The sequence below is a fragment of the Setaria italica genome, chromosome VII (genome assembly GCF_000263155.2).
Source record: "Setaria italica strain Yugu1 chromosome VII, Setaria_italica_v2.0, whole genome shotgun sequence".
Taxonomy (NCBI): domain Eukaryota; kingdom Viridiplantae; phylum Streptophyta; class Magnoliopsida; order Poales; family Poaceae; genus Setaria; species Setaria italica.
In genome coordinates, this window is record NC_028456.1 from 18,185,597 (window position 1) to 18,204,035 (window position 18,439).

At 41.3% G+C, this 18,439-nt stretch overlaps 1 protein-coding gene across 1 annotated transcript; it reads right to left on the bottom strand.

The window, feature by feature from the left end:
* Positions 1 to 252: 252 nt before the first annotated feature.
* On the bottom strand, positions 253 to 6,895 carry LOC101782071 (uncharacterized protein At2g33490). The gene is made up of 11 exons (XM_004975378.3): positions 6,607 to 6,895; positions 5,425 to 5,497; positions 5,241 to 5,318; positions 4,738 to 4,799; positions 4,531 to 4,599; positions 4,348 to 4,376; positions 4,066 to 4,273; positions 3,743 to 3,973; positions 2,673 to 2,726; positions 993 to 1,944; positions 253 to 414 (listed from the first exon to the last, which is right to left on the bottom strand). Exons 1-11 carry the CDS (start codon positions 6,712 to 6,714, stop codon positions 404 to 406), a joined length of 1,875 nt encoding a protein of 624 aa, XP_004975435.1. The 5' UTR covers positions 6,715 to 6,895; the 3' UTR covers positions 253 to 403.
* Between the last annotated feature and the right edge of the window lie 11,544 nt (positions 6,896 to 18,439).

Consider the following 18,439-nt stretch of genomic DNA (forward strand, 5'->3'; position numbering starts at 1 on the left):
CTTGTGACCAAAATGCCCTCAGTCACAGGCCATGTCCTAATTTGCTGAAAGCCCAACTCAAGTAGAAGCCCCGAGTTTGCTGCTAGGAGCCGAATTGGAAGCATCCTCAACCAGGATCGACTACAGTACATCAGATGGGAAGATCAAACGCTATTGATCTAATTTTACCTAAACTCGATAGCTGGCCTTCATTTGTCAGTGTTGGTAGATGAATACACTACATCCAAGAAATAGTTCAGACAAGCATACAAGTAACAAAGGAGATCACAGGTAAGAAATAATCATGCTAACTTTATTTACATCTTTTCTTTAATGTAAAACAAAAACATTATAGAGGGAATCTATAATGTACATTAATTACAATCAAAATTTCCTAAGATCACAGGTTCGGTCTTGTAAACTCTCACAAGGATTCTGCAAACAAAGGAGAGAAAAAGTCTGATATCAAATCAGAAACCATTTTGTTATATTTGTGCAAACAAAGGAGAGAAAAAATCCGATATGCATGAATATTGGAAGCTTCTCATAAAGAGTGAATTAGATTCTATTCAAATGCTTATAAAAATGTTGACAAATAATCAGTAGAGTGAAGCCATTGGGAAGCACTGATATTTCAAAGATACAAACTGAAATCTTATAAGCACTGTGAAAAGTTAATTCTATGATTGTTTTAACTGATAAATAATCTTGGAATTACTTAATATTTTGCAGATACTGACTCTCTCAGTAAGAGTGGTTGTAATTCTAAATAATTACTACAAGCATTATTTATTAGCCAAGAAAACTTATAGGGTCATCAATTCCCCAAGAAAATAGCACATTAAGATACCAAGCCTATAATCAATTACAGTTAAAGCCTAATCATCAAAACCTTCGTTTCAGGAGAAGTGCGTCATTATCAAATCGGAAGATTATATGATGGAATTGTAGACATGATCGTGTTTACAGATAAAATTGTGATGAAAACCAATTATACGGTAGTAACAACTTACCCTTTGTCCTTCTGCTGTCTACAGTTGTTTCTGCTGTTGATCTGCGGGAAACATCTGCCAGTGATATAGGTGTTAGTGGGGGTGAGGATAATTCACTGCTTTCCCTGCTATGTCTAGACTCCAACAATTTATTCACTGTAATAATAGGAGTTCGTTGACTATTTGAAGGTATTGAATAACTGCGAGTCATGGCAGCAGGCGGCCGTGGAAGTGGTGATGCTGTATGTGATGGTGGTGAGACACGGGTTGGTGCATTAGGCATCTGCCGCCTTGAAACCAAAGGACCAGAATATCCAACCAAACCAGGACGAATGGTGCCTACATTCGCTGGAGGCCTGGGCAGTTCATGCAGCTCACTTATTTTGGGAGTTGTTGTTGGGAGAGAAGTGACTCTTGGAGTAACTTTTGGAGGTAAAGATGACTTCCAACCTGGGCCATGTGATTTTGTTGACAATACACGAGAAGGATAATTCATTGACTGTCTGCGATCAGTTGCAGAAAACAACGGATTGCTGGATCCTGTTTTGCTCGGAATTGGACCAGAAAAGGCTTCCCTCTTCATTTTCTTAAAATCTGAAGTAGAGTAGGAATAAACTAGTGGTGCTGATATCCCCTCATTATTTGATGGCATCTTAATAGGTCCACTGTACATGGAACTCGGCTTAAAATCTTTCACCAGTGGAGAGGAATGCCACACATTTACTGCCACATGAGATTTTCTTGCAGGTGGATCTGAATGAGGTGATGTGTTGGTGACTACTGAATCAGGGTTCTTGTCATCGGCTGGTGTTGGGAGTTTGTAAGAATGAAAAGTTCTGTTTGGCAGGTTCAGTTTCCGAAACCCCATAGATGGATCAGGCACATTCTCGGCAAATATGGGTGCTGATTGGGTACCAATCTCAGGCTTCACATGAGGAACCACAAAAGCCGCCTTCATTTCTTCGGCATTTTCCTGTACAAACGTGTGTTAGCTCAAAGAATTATATGACTCAAGATGAGGAGCCATTATGACATAAATGACAGGCAAACTGATGCATCAAATATCAACAAGGACTCAACCTAGAAGGTACGGATATTTAAATTTCCGGATATAGTTATCACGTGTTATTTAAGAAAAAAACTCGACTGGTGGGGGAAGAACCGCCCCCACGGCATTGCATTAAGAAGGGACCATATGACCCCGGTCGAGAAAATTACCCCCCCACCCCCACCCCACCCCATGCCCATATAGGGCCAAACCAAACTTGGGCCGGCGTACACCGTTACCTAGGCCGGCGTAGCGCACCGACTTACATAGCACGGATTTCCATATTAATGTGCTCCATCAGAAATGGTATTATGCCAAAGAACATTTTCAGTTGACTTCACTATGCTGATCTAATTCTAATTTTATTTGACATTTAGAACAGGGAAGACGCTACCTGAAAGACCTATGATATAGTCGGCACTAAGTGTGACCTTACTGACTGAACTTTATTTCAACCAAAGTTCAAACGCCCAAAAATGTATATTTCTTATTTCCCAAAATGACATTGGAAGACACATTAGAGTAAAATACAACATAATGTCAGTCATTATTTTGATATTCTTACCCTAGAGTATTCATGTCACTATGAACAAGAATGATCTCATTTCTAAAGAAATATATCTACATCACATAACTAGCGAGCTGAAGATTACCTGCTCATGTTCCTTCAGAGGACTTGGGGAATTCGTCGGTTGAGTTTGATCCAACTATACACAAATAAATAAATGTACCAAAGTTTTAGTACAGTAACAAAAGGAAGAGATAAAACAGACACTTTCAACAACAAACAACAACAATAAAGCCTTTAATTCCCAAGCAAGTTGAGGTAGACTAGAGACCATGAACACGTGCAGAAAAAAATTAAATAGCTCGCACTTTCATATGCTTTAATTGAAACATTAAATTGAAAAACCCAGCTGAGCAATATGTTTCAAAATAGATACATAATCTGAACTGTAGTATAAAAAGAAACATTTAGGACGTCAACAGACACGCTTTCATAATCATGTAATGCCCGAAAGTCAAAATTTCAATGCAATCCAGTGCCATTATGTTGGACGCCTAACAAATATACCAACACAGCCACTTCATCCAGAAGGAAAATCCCAGAGCTATTGGATTTGGTACAAGGACTATTTACGCTCTCAACTTTCCATCTGGGAATTCTTGTAGCCACTACTATATATGGGCCACAAAAACCACCACAGATTGGGGAAGGGTATTAGGCATCAGACCCTGCAGTTTCCAACTCACTCCTAGTACTATATATTGAGTCATTCAGAAAGTGAGTGCCACAAGGCCTCTGCAGTTCTATTGCTAATATCAATTGGCCCAGGCAACATAATGTGGTCTGGGGCACCAGAGAAAGCTGATAACCAATTACATCATTAGTGGGCACAACTCAAAGAACATAATACGGATCTTCTTTGCATTGTTTAAATTGATGTCCCTTGAGCAACATTTGATGCAATTATTAGCAATCTCTCTTCACAGTATTTTCTTCCTCATAAAGGAAAATACTGAGCCAAATTGTTCTTTGAACTGAAGAAAGCTAACTGCCAACAAAGGATTGATGACATAAGTAATTATCTACAAGGTGCTCATATAGTGAGATGCTGAAAGTTATGATATAACACAGTAAAACTAGAACAGAAAACAGACAGGTTCAAAATGAAACTTAGCTACAAAATATCTTGAATTGATCAGTTGGAAAAGAACTTACATCCATTGGACTTCTGGAAGCAGGAAGGTCTTTGTCCCTGTCATTTATCTCATAGTCAAAACTTAACTCGCTGCCATCACTGTGGTTATCCTGGTAAGAGCTATAATCATCAATATCACTATCATCATCCAGTCCACTGAAGTGGTAATCAATGTGCTGCTTCTCAGCAACTGCTTTGACATAAGGCTCTAGAGCCTCTAGATGCTTCAGTCCTCTCCTGAAAAAACTGATCTGAAAGTCCAACCAATGATAAGATTGTTGTAATATTGCCACTGCATGTGCATCATCATTAGCTGTAATGCTATGAAGACAAGTTAAGCTACCTGAGCAGCATGATGGCGAGCAGCCTGGGTCAAAATACTTAGAAATTGGCCTTGCTTTAGCGACTTCAAGCGAAATATAAACAATGCTGCCTCCTCTTGGTACTCAAGAAATGAAGTTTGCAGTTGTTCTGTGGAGAATGATTCGGATTTGGAGTGCGTTGATCTCCCTTTGTCTTTATAGGCTGCCCGCATACCTTCATATTCCACTCTGAGGGGAAAAACATTTAGGAGGAAAAGTAAACACTGTAAAATTAATAAGATGACATGCAAGTAGATTTGTACCTTTTCTGATCACATAGGTCTTTCATTTCCTGCATCAATAGGAAAGATAGTAAGTCTGTCTGTCTTTTATTTGGAAATGATGATAAATGCACTATGAACAATAAATTAGCAAAACCACAATATTTGAAGGTGAGAATTCGCAATTGAATGAAGTTGAGAGGAGCATAATCAAGGAGGCAGAACCTCTACAACTTGTAGCTCCTTCAGAAGTGACTCTGATGGGTTTGTGATTGTATTTATAATATTTGTACGCTACAAAAACAAAGGGAAAAACACTTGTTAGAATGCCAGCCAAAATAGAGTCAAAAGCATAAATAATACTTGAAACAGTATGATGGATTTGAAAATTATGTTGTTATACAATTTTACAATGGTGTCAAAGGAATTTACATAGCTATCAACAAACTTCTGCAGTTCAAACTGGGCTTTCCCTAGCATCATCAGCACTCTACCTGCAGGTAAAACTAAATCAATAAAGCAAAGAAGACCAAACACTTTTTTGAAATAAAGAAGCAGCTCTACAAAACAAACATAGAATTTTGTTTTCTATGTTCACTGAAAGCCAGAAGAAAAGTAGCATCAACAAACTATATTTCCAACGAAGAATTTGACAATTCTCCTAGCCACTAACAGGCATTAGCATGGAGACTAGGATGGCAAAGCCAGTAGTGGGGACACAGTGACCCATTTTAGAACTTGAGGAGGTTAGGTGGACAAAGAAATAGTCAGGGGGTGGAAAAACACGACATTTCAGGATGATAAATTGGACACTTTGAGAAATAGCACAGTTGACCCTACAGCACAAAACTTGATTTGCTAAACAGCAGCCCCAAGAATAATTTCTGACCACAAAGTTTTCATATACATGCCTATTGATCCAGAGAATTACTCACCACTTTCATCATCATCGTAATTCAATGCAGCTTTCTCAAGTAAGCAAGTTCCCATTTCCTCCATGGCTTCTGCAAACTCTGCATAAATGGATTACATGTAACTATAAGAATATTGCTCGAACAAAATACCTAGCTTTAGAAATTCGGATAGTGAAGTTTCATTCAAAAAGTTAAAACATCGCACCATATACACTATTTGCCGTTGCAGCTGCAGCTGAAAGCAAGCTATCATAACAGCTCCTCATTTCATCCATTTCCTGCAAAATATCCGTGTTTAAGTTAGAAAAGGTAGATTACAAAATTCTTACATGCATTAAATGGCAGTTGAAGCACAGCCTCATCGGGGCTTTATAATTTTATATTAGAGAAGGGTGGTTGTGGCAAAAAGAATAGGAATAAAAAAACAATCCTGTTTTTTTAACTATCATTCACATGGAAGTGACTGGCTTGTGATTTCATCCCAAATTTCAAACAACACAATGAATTCTAATCCAATTAATTGGTGACTTGGTGTACAACTCTAAACATGAATCAAATCCTCCACCGGTAGTCCTTTCAAACTTTTATAATATATGGCTCCAAAACCTTCAATCTCTTCCTCTAAATCAGCCTAACGCCCGTATCCCTAGCATCTGTCTTCGTTAAGATGCACACAGCATCAGCAGGGCAGGAACTGTAAACATTGTCTATGAGATGGAATATGCTGTGACTGACTGAGGACTCCTGAATTTCAAAAACATGTTTCGACACCAATGTTGAATATAAGAATTCCCAGCAGCCAATGGCAGGTTAAACAAAGCATCTGTTCCTCTCAATAACGACTTTGAATTGCTGACTGCGAGACCAGTTCTAATAGCACCAAGCTTCCAGCCGTGGACTTTGACCAGCAAGAAACAAGGCACGAAAACCCAAATGCTCCTGAACTCTAATGTCCACAATATAACACATAAAAGCAATCGAATCCATGCATTTCGCTGATTAGATACAAATTACCGATAAGCAATTTACTTTTTAGTTCACATAAACGTTTAAAAATTCCCCCCAATGGAAAAGGAAAAGGACAAACTACTACTAACAAATAAACAAGAAAAAAGTATCCATCCCTCCACAGTTCCGTTCAACGGTACTGCGTACCAGAGAGAGGAGCTGAGATCGTTCGATTCCAGACAATCACTGCGACCCAGGAACAACGCCACCACGGTCAACACGGGCCGCGAGAACCCCACGCGAGAGACGCACGCGGCGGGAATCGCGAGCCCGCGACGAGGGCGCGCGATCCGTTTTTGGCGCGCAATCGCACCCCCAACGTGGCGCCACGGCCGAGGGCAAGGATCGGGAGAGAGGGAATCGGGGCGGAGGGCCGAACCTGGGCGGCGTAGACGAGCTCGTCGAGCTTGGCGGGCGGCGGGGCGTGGTCCTTCCGCTCCCTGTGGTGGTGGCCGAAGCCCCGGAACCTGCGCAATGGCGATTTCATCCCGCTCCTCCTCGAAGCCGGACCCCCAGGCCGTAATCGCGGGCTCCGATCAGCAGGCAGCACCAGGTGGGTGCGGAAGAGGAAGGCGAGGATGGCTTTCTTCGTCGCTGCTGCTCTCGGGCTTTGGAATTTTGGGGACCAAAAATGGAGCGAGAATAGTCAGTCGTCGGAGACGGAGAGGGGCAATAGCGGGAGGGGCGGGTCTTTATGGCGTGTCTTTTTTTTTTTTTTTGGAGAGATTCATTTTTGGTCCATGTTTGACCAAACGAAACAAGCGTGACCCTTGGCATAAACTAAGCGAGTTTTGGGACTCCTTCCGTTCCAAATTATATACCTTTTTAACTTTTCTAAACATACATTATATTATATCTAGATGTATAATAATATTTTTGAACTAAACAAGCTAAAACGACCTACAATTTGAACGGAGGGAGTAGTTTCTTCAAAATTCTACTCCCTCCGTTCCAAATTACTATTCGTTTTGATTTTTATAGATACATAGATTTGATATATATATTATGTCTAGATACATAGTAAATAGAAAAACCAAAACGAATATTAATATGGAAAAAGGGAGCAGTAAACTGCCACTGCCATTATCTCCGCTCAAAATAAATTATATTAGAACGGGTGCAGTCTTGACACAGCATTAACCATTTTTGTATCTAAAGACTTTGCTTATGTTTATTGGGAAAAAGATTTAGAAACTAGATATCCACCTCAAACTCTTTAATGTTTGAGAGACATGCCAGCGGTGATTTTGTGCTCGTGCGTTTTTTTTTTTTTTGCAAATTGATCACATGCGACTTTTTTCACATTTCATTCTCAAGTGTAACTTTTAATTTTAGCAAATGGATGGTACTCTCATGAGTCATGACCATTTTGGCAATAGCAAGCGACGGTTTTGAACAATTTTAACTAGGCGGTGGCTTTCATGCAACTAGACAAAATTGTTGTGGCACTGGCACCTACTGAAGCTACTATAACACAGCGAATATAACTTAAAATCAGAGATAGAGCAAAACAATCCTGCCATGACAACCAATTTTTGTAACATAAGCTTAGAAAATACCATCAAATATATGAGCATTTGGAATTATATTAATGCCCTTGACAAGTGGGTCAAAATTTAAAGGGCAACACAACCCAAATTATTGGGGTTTTATTTTAATATCCTTGAAATGGTTATCAATATTTAGTACTTAAGATACTGACTTTTCTAGTATATAATCTCTCTACATTTCCATATACCATAAAAATCTACTTATTACAAATTAATGATTTTTCATTTTTTGTTCCCCAATTAATTTTTTTTATGCAAGTATCCCAGTTTGTCAGTTTCACTATCTAAATCATATTACCAAGTAGTTGTATTATCACAATTGTAGAAAATGCATTATATGCCAAAAGTGATCTTGTATTTGCAATTTGTGCTGGTGCATTTTTGGCAACTTGGTCCCATGCATGCCACCTTTTACACATTTCCCTTTCATGTATATCTTTCAATTTTAGCAAATGGATGGTGCATTTTTAACATTTTTCACTAAGTGGTGGCCTTCATGAAATTATATTGAATGTTCAGTGAAAGATACTTAACACTGGTGACAGTCCTATCATGGTACCAGTATGGTAGTACCCCAAATTATTGAAGTTGTGTTTCTTTTTATCATCCTTGTAATGGTATGTACGTATTAGGACCCTAGTACCTAACATACCAATCTGTCGATACATTTTTAGATGCCATAAAAAAAACTTACAAGTTATGTTTTCTTTTCATTCTCCAAAATCATTTTTTATGTAACTATTATCGTAGTTTGTCAGTTTTGTTATCCAAGTATTACCAAGAGTTAAAAATGATTATGCTGATTTGCTATCTTTACACAAGTTTAACCGATAGGTTTTAGCTAGCAGTCGAATGCATCGCGATAGCTTTTTCTTCACAGGCAACTTCCCCGCGCATACTCAAGCAACTTCACAAGCTTTTTGTGGTGACCAAACCACTCGCCATATAAAATATTTTTCATTGGGAAGTTCGTGTAAGATCAGTGGAAGCCGAGCCGCACGCACTGCTATTCTCCAGCAAGTGTCGTGTTGTGCCCATCGCATCTCGATCAGCAGCATCATCCCAAATCATGATGACAGAGATCAAATCACACCATCAACGCACGTAACTAATCCATTCGAGGGTGCTGCTGCTTTCCCCGGCACCCGGTCCTAACCACGCCGTCGATCGTCGACTCACCTCACGGTGCGTGTGGCGTGGCAGCCACGATCGGGAGGGAGGGAGATGCATGAACTTGCCAGGTGTCAGAAGCTCACGATGGGTCAAGTTAGTGGCTGTCTGGCTGCTGCTGATGCGTCGGTCAACGCATACGTGCATGGGTCAACGCCAGCCAATGCCGTTGTTCATAAAGGAACACAGGAGGAGGAGATAGTGGCGGTCACATTAGTTAGCACCACCACTAGTTGCCTTTGCATGACTGTCTTTTTTTTCTTTAATAAACCATGTCTGTCTTCTCTCGTCTCTTTTTGCCCCTTCTTTTTGAGGGAAAATCGGCTCCTAGACATCATTCGATCTTGGCTTTTACCGCAGGTTAAAAAAAAAAGATGACTTTGCCATTAGGACATTACACAATCGTGGTAATTTGCTGAGGGACACTACACCCATTATAATATTCGGTTTTAATAGAAAGCCATGGGACTTGACATTTTTATCCCTGCGAGATTAGCAGAAACGCATCGCTAGCACCTGAACGGATGGCCTCGCCGGTCACCGCACGGGCGTCACCCTCCCGTCGGACACGCCCCTTCCGCCCGCGTCCTCCTCTCATGTTCGCGGCAGCAGCCCCGCTCCCGCCGCCCGCGGCAGCAGTGCCCGCTCCTAGGGTCCGCGGAACCCATCTGCGACGGTGGCGCCCGCTCCCAGCGTCCGCGGAGCCTGCCCGCGGCGGCACCGCCCGCCAGCGGCTGCGGCACCCGCGGAACCCGTCCACGGCAATGGCGCCCACTCGCGGCTGCGGCGATGGCTTCCGGCGTCCGCGGAGCTCGTCCACGGCAGCGGTTGCGGCGCTTGCTCGAGCCCCAACCGGACGGCGGCGGCGACGACAGGGTGGAGGGGGTCGTAGGACTGGTGGGCATCTCCAGTGGTGTTGTGCTGGGTGTCGTGGCCACGGGCATCGAGCCGTTGACGGGATCTCCGGCGCCGGAGGCGACAGGGAAGACGGCGGTGGAGATGCAATGGTTCCATCCCATGGTTGTCAGGCTGCTGCTCAAGTAGCAGTTGAGGGCAATATAGTCAAGTCTCGTTACTTTCCATTAAAACCGAATATTATAATGGGTACGGTGCAAATTCGACAAAGCCATCTTCTTTTTATGGCTTTCCCTTCATTTGAAGACATCTTTCCTGCGCTGTGGTCGTGAGCTATGTTGTGAGCCCATCTCTCTCTACAGCCCATGCATGAGCCCATGTAGCGCTTCCGTAGCCCATCTACCCATAGCTAGGATAATTAATGCCAACAGTACCGGCCGGCGGCGGGTTGGTGACGCCGTGCGAGGGCGACGAATCGTCCATCGGAGCCTCAGACTCGGGCGGCAGCCACGTGAAGCGAAGCGACGAGCCGCCGCAACTCGCGAGGCAACGGCACCGACCGTCGAGTTGCCGAGGCACAAACAACCGCGCGGAGTCTTCATCTCTCAAGCCGTTGCTTCATCAGGTAAGTAAGGGCATTCGGTCAGTTGAGCATCAATTCGCCTAAAGCAAAAGTTGAGCATCATCCACCCCAATTGGTTCGGATTCAATTTTTTTTCCCAAACAAGTGAGAAAATCTTCGATTTTCTTTGAAGCCTGGTTTCATGCGGTTCCTAATTTTCAGTTGCAACTGATCAAGAAACTGATCAAATAGGTTTTTAACTCAGTATTGTGTCCATAACTATATAGATTTAGGTCCTGTTTGGTTAAACATTAGTCCCTCTTTTTTTTTTGCCTCTTTTAGTCCTTAAACTACCAAACATAGGGACTAAAATGAGGACACTTGTTTAGTCCTCTAGTCCCTTGAAGGTTGACTAAAGTGAACTAAAATCTCAGGAGGACACCCCTGCTCCTCATTTATTATCCATTCCCACCCGTCTTGAACCCTCCCTTCGGGTCACCCTCGCTCGCTCCCTTTCCCGCCACCACCGTCCCCTCTCCTCCCCACGCTGCCGCCACCGCTCCTGCTACTCCCCGTGCCGCCGCACCCGCTCCTCAAAAATCCGCTCCACCCGCACCCGACGAAGAGGAAGACGGGCGGCGGCGGGGCTCCGGCGGCCCCGAGGGTCCCGCCAACGATGTACTCGATGGTTGAGCACTGCGGGAAGAGCTCGGACAGGGCGTTGGACTCGGAGATGGCAACGTAGTGCGGCGGGAAGTGGTTCCGGGAGAAGCAAAGCGGGCAGATCCAGATCTTGGCGGCGAAGTTGACGCGCGCGAAGGGATTGAAGAGGGCGGAGTAGGGCGGCTTGCATAATTAGGCCTCGGGATGGTGCTACATGCTGCATAGTTGGTTTATAATGACTTGTTTCCTTGGAACGAATATACACGGATATTGCACTAATCTGAAATGTTTTCCATATGCCATGCATATCCATTAATACGCACTTAAGGAACAGACGACCTTGTCCGCGAGGATATTGTCTCTACGGAACTTAGTTTTCCAAAAGTTGCTCATTCATTTGTGTATCAAAACCAGATTCTGTTTATATTACAATTTGCTAGTTGTTGCTTTCCTTGCATCTCAGCACGGTAAGTCTGCTGGATTTTTGTCCTTTCATATATTAGGATGGATGAAGTCACGCAAGCTGTTGAGAATCTGAAGAAAGAATGGAACCAAGCGGTTTCACAGCTTGAGGAGAGCATTGCTGCAATCAGATCATGTGAAAAAATAGGGAAAGGGACAGAGGAAGCAAATTCTCTTCCAAGGTTGAATGGTTCTGCACAGGATGCTCTACAATTGCTCAAGTCACTGCAATTTCGTCTTGATCTTCTAGCATAGCAGCTTCCCACTTTTGAAGAAGTGCAGTCTGGCCAAGCAACCTTAGAGTCATGGAATGAACAATACAAGAAATAAGATAGTCTTGGGATCTTTCCTTTTGTTCTCCTTTTTAATTTGCTTTGATTTCTAACAATTTTGATTGTGTTGGCAAGCTTCGTGCTAGCCTGAGGAATGCTAACTTACATTAGAAAAGCTGCTCAAGAGGAGGTGTGTGATTTTGCCTCAATTTCATGATATTAATCTGATTGATGCTGTCTGAGAACTACATACTTCTTAGAGCATCACCAATGCAAGGGAATTATAAGTGAAAGGTTATACCATATAAAGAAATTATATTATGAACCTATTCTTTATATGCAAGTATCTCTTCTCGTAGGTTTTTATGGACTCACGTAAGCTCAGAAGCACCATTGAATAGTTGCTTTAGTTTTTGCAACTTCTTTTGCAAAATTGGCAAGAAAACTACCTGTAGGCACCATGCACCTTTTAGACCATTGTGGGTGCCCTTATAACTTAAGGTTATCATTTTCTAATTGTCTTTTCTCTAGAGGGAGCTTCTTCTCGGGGGTGGAGAAGAGTATACCATCCGCAGGCGTAATCTCTAGTAAGTTGATTTTCATGAGGTCATCTTTCCTTTAAGACAATATATGGGATATTTAAGGAGTTTTCATAATTTAGTCAATTACATGGGTATCCCTTCCATCTGGTTTCATCAAATTTGGGTCACTTGAAATTTTGAGAACCAAATAAGGGCTATTACTTTTGAATTCTAGTTTGTTCTAATTTCAAACTAAGAATTATGGAATAATTTGCTATGTTAATGCATTGCACTAATGAATGAAACGCCCTTCTACATTTGTAGTCCAGGTAACATCCAGTTTTGTTGTATAATGGCTTTATCTTATTGTAATTTATACACGTGATGAGTCGGAGAAAATAAAACTACTTGGTGGTACACATGTAGTGTATTTATGTTATAGGTTTTGCCACATTATTCTTTGTTACTTTACTATAGGATGTTCTTCTGTTATGGTTGAAAAATTATAGCGTGTTCATGTACTTCATGGTGTTTGAATTAAAACATTTTCCTTTTTGCATGCATTTTTAGGATCGTCATAGTAAGATTGCAACATGCAAACTAATTTATTAAATTATGCAGAGGAATCAACCCGTGGTTTGCTCTCCATGATGCAACGGCAAGAAGTTCTTGATAGGTAGGTACCCTCTGGCGTAACTAGTCGTGTAGCTTGCATTCTTGTTTTACAGTCAAGCCATTAAACAGAAAGACATATCTTTATATAATGTGTACACCTACTAGCAGCTCTAGTCCAATTTTGCATAATGAATACCTACAAATTGAAACACATCCATAGCTCCTTTTGTAGAACTGGCAACGAATGCTATAACTGACAGTACTCATTTGTCAGGATCCTTCGAGCCAATGCATTTTTCATATTAAACACAGAACAACTTGCCAGGCTATCTTCATAGAGAAGTAGGAAATACATGATTCATTATAGCTCATCAGGTGAAAACTTTTGTAGAAAAAAATACTTGCAGGAAACATGCTAGCATTTGATATGCATATTATCGCAAGTTCAAAATTGAACAAAAATTGTTGGAATTTATAAGTTACTAGCAAATATGCCCGTGCAATGCTACGGGTGATGAAAATGGCTACGGATAATTCTAAAATATAAGATCATTTAAGTGTCGTAGGATGCCAGTTATGTTATAATAAGATTCTATGGTAATTTACCCTTCAATAATTTGTATAGAAATTTGTATTTCATAGATGTTGTATTGCTACCTTTAAAAGAAAGTTAACAATGTATTAATGGTTCTCTTGGGAATGAGAAACATAGAAAATACTTGCTCGATTTCTTGATAAGAGCTCAGGCATTATCTTATTCTAATTTTTTTATTTTTCATTATTATTTTAGTTGCACTTAATTGATATCTACATGTTGGCTATGAAGCCCATAAAATTTGGACTTAATATACTCTCTTTTATTTAAGCACCCATTGCATCTCTATAGTTTTTCTAATTTTAGCAAGAAAAATCCTAGATAATTTATAACAGCTCTATAGAATTGAGAGTTGAAGTACCGACTACCAATCCTTCGTCGTAAAACTATAAGCGTCCGTTTGTTCTTCCAATTAACATGCCACCACACAAAACTATATACATATCTTATATACTCCCTCCGTCCCAAATTACTATTCGTTTTGATTTTTCTAGGTACATACTTTTTGACATGCACCTAGATATATATTATGTCTAGATACATAGCAAAACTTATGTATTTAGAAAAGCTAAAATGAATAGTAATTTGGGACGGAGGGAGTATATTTGTAAGCATTATTGGTTCCGTATGACCAAGATCGTATTGGTAATCATTAATTCTACAAATTAATGAGAAGAAAGAAGATTCAATCAAGAATACACATCATGGAAGCGGCACATAAAGATTAAAGAATGCATATTCCGGTCGTCATCTGTCAGCAATTTGATATGATTAGGATTTAGGAGAGTGTAAAACGCATAATTGTACGTTGTTGTAGCTTATGGGCATGCAATTTATCGAAGAACAGCACACAAGTCTAGATGATGGAGTATTTGTTAACTGAAAGATGCATCTGCACTTTTGTAGTGCTAGTTGACTCAATTGAAAGGAGGTCATATTTGTGTTCAGATGCATTTGCAAATTAAGCAGATAATTGCCAGATAGGAGTGCTACTTCAAGCCGAGATTTGGCAAGCAAATTACCATGTGATGTTCATAATGCAACAATCCATGCACATTAGTCATCTAGTGATCATGAATCATCAGCACACAGCTCTCAGATCTCTGAAGCTGAATACAGGTGCCTACCCTTCATCACATCATGGTGCGCCTCGACCCATTGCGGGGTCGCAGCCACTTCCCCGTTGGTAGCCTACCCGTGCAACACGTCCACAAGCGCCTCCTCGTTGGGCCTCGCCACGAGCTCTGCTGCATCGCGTCTGAACCTCCCGGCCAGAAAATCCCACCCCCTTCGTCCACACAGCGGCAACCTCCACCAGGGGCAGCAACAGCCAGCAACTCGGGTGACGATTCAGTCTCACGGTCCAACCAAGCGTGCTGCGCGGCACTGCCATGAATGACTTCTCATCCGGCCAATGCGACAGCACCGACATGGCCTGCCAGATGTCCTTTGCTTCCTCCGCCATAATCTCTATTGCATCTAACGTCGTTCTTAGGTTTAGTAGTTGGGTTCAGATTAATCAATATGAAAGCTAGCAGAACCTATGTCAAATATGCCATGGCCAAATGGCTAATTGCTAATTGCATTTGTTTCCCAGGGTCATCCTGACAGCCAGCTTTATCATTTTCTCCTTGAGCTTGATGTGTGCCGATCTACTTTTGGGTGAAATTTCTCTCATAAAGATCACCTGCAGTAGTTTCTATATATCATTGCTGAACTTTTGATTCAAATAGAATATGCTAAAATCTATTTGTTTTTGAATTTCGTAGAGTAGTTTTTACTCTGTCAGAAGTTTCGCCACTGTACCAGAAGTTCCGACCCTATCAGAAGTTCCAACCTATTTAACACCGCTGCGAAGAATTTTCAAGTTTTAAAGATCGAGCCTATTCACCCTCCTCTAGGCATCACATGATCCTTTCAATTAGTATCAGAGCCTAATCTCTTGATTAAGGCTTAATCGCTAAGGGATTAAAGATGTCTCAAGTTGGGGATGGTGCCGCCGTCGCCGAAGAAGCTGCTGCTCAAACCGCTGCTATAGTTGCTGCCAATGCAGATCTTGGAGGAGGTTCCGTGGACCCTCCAGGACAGCTACCAAGGAGCCGTCCACACTCTATTCATGAAGCAAGCTCCGATGACGATTCTAGCTCAAGTGGTGATCTTGAGGGTGAAGACTTGGAAGCAAGGAAAGAAGAAAAGAGAAGATGAAAGCCGAGATAGAGAAGAAGACAGAGAAGTTGATGAAGAAGAGGATCAAGTAAGAAAGGGACAAGCATCCTTTTTACGGGTTACATCAAGTCCCTCATAATTATGAAAATGCATCATCTCAATATCCTCCTTCACAATTTCAATCGGTCCACTTGGGAAAACCTCCTTACTTTGATGGGATGGATTATCCCAAGTGGTCATATGATATGAAAATGCATCTCTACGGATTTCACCCTTATATTTGGAAAGTTGTGGTTGTAGGTGTAACTCCACCTAAGAATGACGGCCGAGCAAGTTCAAGATTACTTCCGCAATGCACAAGCCGTAAGAGTCATCACTGGCTCTCTATGTGCTCAAGAATTCAACAAGGTCCGCTCGGTTAAGGTTCCCAAGGTGATTTGGGACACACTAAAGGAGGCACATGAGGGGACCGAACTAGTCAGAGAGAGCAAGATGGATTTGATTCATAGAGAGCTAGAGCACTTTGTCATGCTTGATGAAGAAAACCGTGAGGCAAATGTTTGATATACTAATGCTCCTTGTGTCAGACATTAGATCTCTTGGAAGCACGGATTGGGATGATCACAAGGTCATAAGAAGATGCTTAGGGCTTTCACACCAAGGAATCCTACTCTTGCCACTATGGTTAGAAGGAATCCAAGCTTCAAAACAAAGACACCCAATCAACTTCTTGGTGAAATCTTACATCAAGAGTTGGTTGAAAGAGATATGGCTAAGTCAATTAGTCTAAAGATGAACAAAAATCTTGCTCTCAACGCTAGCTCAAGCATCATGGTTGAGTCAAGCCCCAAAGCTCTCTAGGTAAAAAAAAGAAAAGTGATAAAAGAAGCACCGATGAAGAAACCACCTTGGTCTTGAGAAATTTCAAGAAGTTTATGAAGAAGAAGAATTTCAAGAAAGGTGGTGATGATAGGAAGAAGACATCACAAAGAAGATGCTATGAGTGCAAGGAAGTGGGTCACTACATTGTCGATTGTTCATACAAGAAAAACAAGGAGAAGGAAGAGAAGAGGTAGGACTACAAGAAGAAGTATCAAGGTCAAGGTCATGTTGGTCAAGAATGGGATTCAAGTGATGAAGAATCCAACAAGAAATGTATGGAAACTCTAGCCATACTCAAGTCTTCTACACAAAAAAAAAACTCTTGAACAACACTTCTGACAATAAGGATGACACTCCTTTTTATCTCATGGCAAGAGGAACCAAGGTAGAAGAAACAACCACCTCCTCTTCTCTCTCTACCTCCATATCTAGTAATATGCAAAATGATTTTGAAAGATGAAGAAGAAAAATATAAAGCTAACATGATAAAATAATTTGGAAGGAAAGGTTATAAAGAAATTAAAAAGCTTATGGAGAAATTGGAGAAAAAGAAAGAGTCACTTGATAGGCAAGAAGATTTGCTCATCCTTGAAAAGGAGAGAAACCTTGCCTTAGAGAAGGCCCTTGCCGAAGAAAAGGTGAAGGTTGCAAATTTGGCTATTGACTTGTCTCTATCTAATGATTCGAATGAGAGGATGTCAAAGGAGCACACTTTGGCAAATGAATCTCTAGCTTCTCTAAAGGCCACTCATAGTGAACTTTAAGAAATCTTCTCATTCTCAATGGTCAAATATAAAAACCTTGAAGTTAACTATAATGCTCTTTGGGAAAGCACCAAAACCAATTCTAAGGCAAATCTTGACTCCAGTGCCTCCACAAGTGAAGGTTGCTCAGGATGTTAGAAAATTGATATAAATGTTTGTGTTGCTAACATTGCTAAGCTAGAAGAGTCAATCCAAGCAAGGGATGTTTAGATCAAAAGATTGAACATGCTAGTGGCACAAGGTTATGAAGGTAATGTCAAACCCGAGCCTAAGATCAAGTATAAGGCTAGGAGGTATCCTAGCCATATGGATGGGCTTGGACACTACAAGGGAAGTAAGGTAAATGACCGAAAGATGGTTAATGGTAAGGAGATCCTCATGTTCAACAAGGGTGCAAACCTTTGTGACTTGATGAACATGACACATGGTGTGACAAAGACCAATACAACTCAAGCCAAGCCAATGCTCATAGCAACTACCAAGGTAAACGTTGTGGAAAAATCCATGACAAAATCAAAGGACAACGTGGTTGCACATGAGCCCTCACGAAACTACACCACCGACTACATGGTTACAATGGACCACAATGGTAAAATAGTGGTCAAGTATGTTGGTGCCTACACGAAAAAGGCTATCTTTAGAAGTGTGTGGGTTCCAAAGATATATCCCTCTAACCAATAAGGACCCAAATCTTTTTGGATATCTAATTTCAAGCTTAACTTGTTTTGTAGGCCTACTCCTCCGGTGGTACCACATGGTTGCTTGATATGGGATGCTCAAATCATATGACTGGGGAGAAAGATATATTTTCATCCCTGGAGCATTATCACACATCTAAAGAAAATATTGTCTATGGAGACCAATAGTAAAGAGGATGTAATCGGAATGGATAACATTGCTATTTCAAATAACAACTCTCTCTCTAATGTTTATTTGGTTGAATCCTTGGGATATAATTTGTTGTCCATCTCACAACTTTGTGAGAAGGGCTACAATTGTGTCTTTACTAATGAGGATGTGACCGTCTTTAAAAGAGAGGATTCCTCTATTGCTTTTATAGGTCGCTTGAATGGCAAGGTCTATCTAGTTGATTTCACAATGGATAAAGTTGAGCCCGAGACTTGTTTAGTGGCAA